This window comes from Leptopilina heterotoma, unplaced genomic scaffold, assembly GCF_015476425.1.
Source record: "Leptopilina heterotoma isolate Lh14 unplaced genomic scaffold, ASM1547642v1 Lhet_213, whole genome shotgun sequence".
In the NCBI taxonomy this organism is placed as follows: Eukaryota; Metazoa; Arthropoda; class Insecta; order Hymenoptera; family Figitidae; genus Leptopilina; species Leptopilina heterotoma.
In genome coordinates, this window is record NW_025110931.1 from 144,243 (window position 1) to 145,325 (window position 1,083).

A 1,083-nucleotide genomic window follows, 5' to 3' on the forward strand; every position below is an offset into this window, starting at 1 on the left:
TAAGTAGAGAAACTAATTTTGAAAATGTTCGTCTACTTATTATTGTTTACAATATTAGATATACAATACTTTAACTTTTTTAGTTATTTTTTTTATCAAATTATTTTAATATATTTTGTTAATTGTTTATTTTAATTCTACCAATTACCGATAAATCAACAAATATTTTAAGTATTAAATTTTATTTATTAATCTTTATTTTCAAAAAATATATTTACTAATAATTCGGGGAGTACGTTGTTTGAGGTGCGTATGGTGGTTGGTAAAATGTTTGTGGCGCGTATAGTGGTTGATAAAGTGCTTGTGATGCGTAAGGTGGTTGATAAGGTGTTTGTGGTGCGTATGGTGTTTGATAAGGTGTTTGTGTTGGATATGACATTTGTTGTTGAGGGAAGAATTGTTGTGATGGATAGCATGCTTGCTGTAGATAAAATCCTTGCGGTGGATATCTTGTTTGTTGTTGATACAATCGAGCGTATTGTGCGTAAGGTTTAGCTCGATTAACCCAACGTTGCCGTCCATCATTTTTATAAAATCTTATCAGGGTGTGCAACTAAGTTCTCGCTGTTTTGTTAAGAAATTGCAACTTTATTTTTAAAAAATGGTTACAATGAAATTAATCAAAGTATTACCCATTGGCAGCTGCAACTTTCTCCCATCTTTCTGGTAGAGTTTGAATACCGCGTCGGAAAAACTCATCCTCCTTCGATGCTATCCACGAATCAAGCCAATTTTCGATGTCTTCGTATGAGCGGAACTGTTGAGCAGCCAGACCATGCTGGAGAATCACTTTATCATGCCTCACGTTGTATAAGGCTAATCAAGTTGGGTGGGGGAAAATTCAAGATGGATGCTAACTGGTGCACAAACATAGTATAGAAAGTGTATGGGATAGAGTCTAATTTTTTAAATATCTCGCTTAAACGAAATTTTTAACCATAAGTTTATTAGGATTTTATGTTTCATTTTTAAAGAACTATTTTTTGCAATAATAAAAATCGATTTTATTTTTTTATTGATTTTATTATTGCAAAAAATAGTTCTTTAAAAATGAAACATAAAATCCTTATAAACTTATGGTTA

General features: G+C 31.3%; 1 protein-coding gene across 1 annotated transcript; it reads right to left on the reverse strand.

Annotated features, from left to right (window-relative positions):
- Window positions 1-217: 217 nt before the first annotated feature.
- Window positions 218-699, reverse strand: LOC122501737 (adhesive plaque matrix protein-like). The gene is made up of 2 exons (XM_043611450.1): window positions 633-699; window positions 218-495 (listed from the first exon to the last, which is right to left on the reverse strand). Exons 1-2 carry the CDS (start codon window positions 697-699, stop codon window positions 218-220), a joined length of 345 nt encoding a protein of 114 aa, XP_043467385.1.
- Between the last annotated feature and the right edge of the window lie 384 nt (window positions 700-1,083).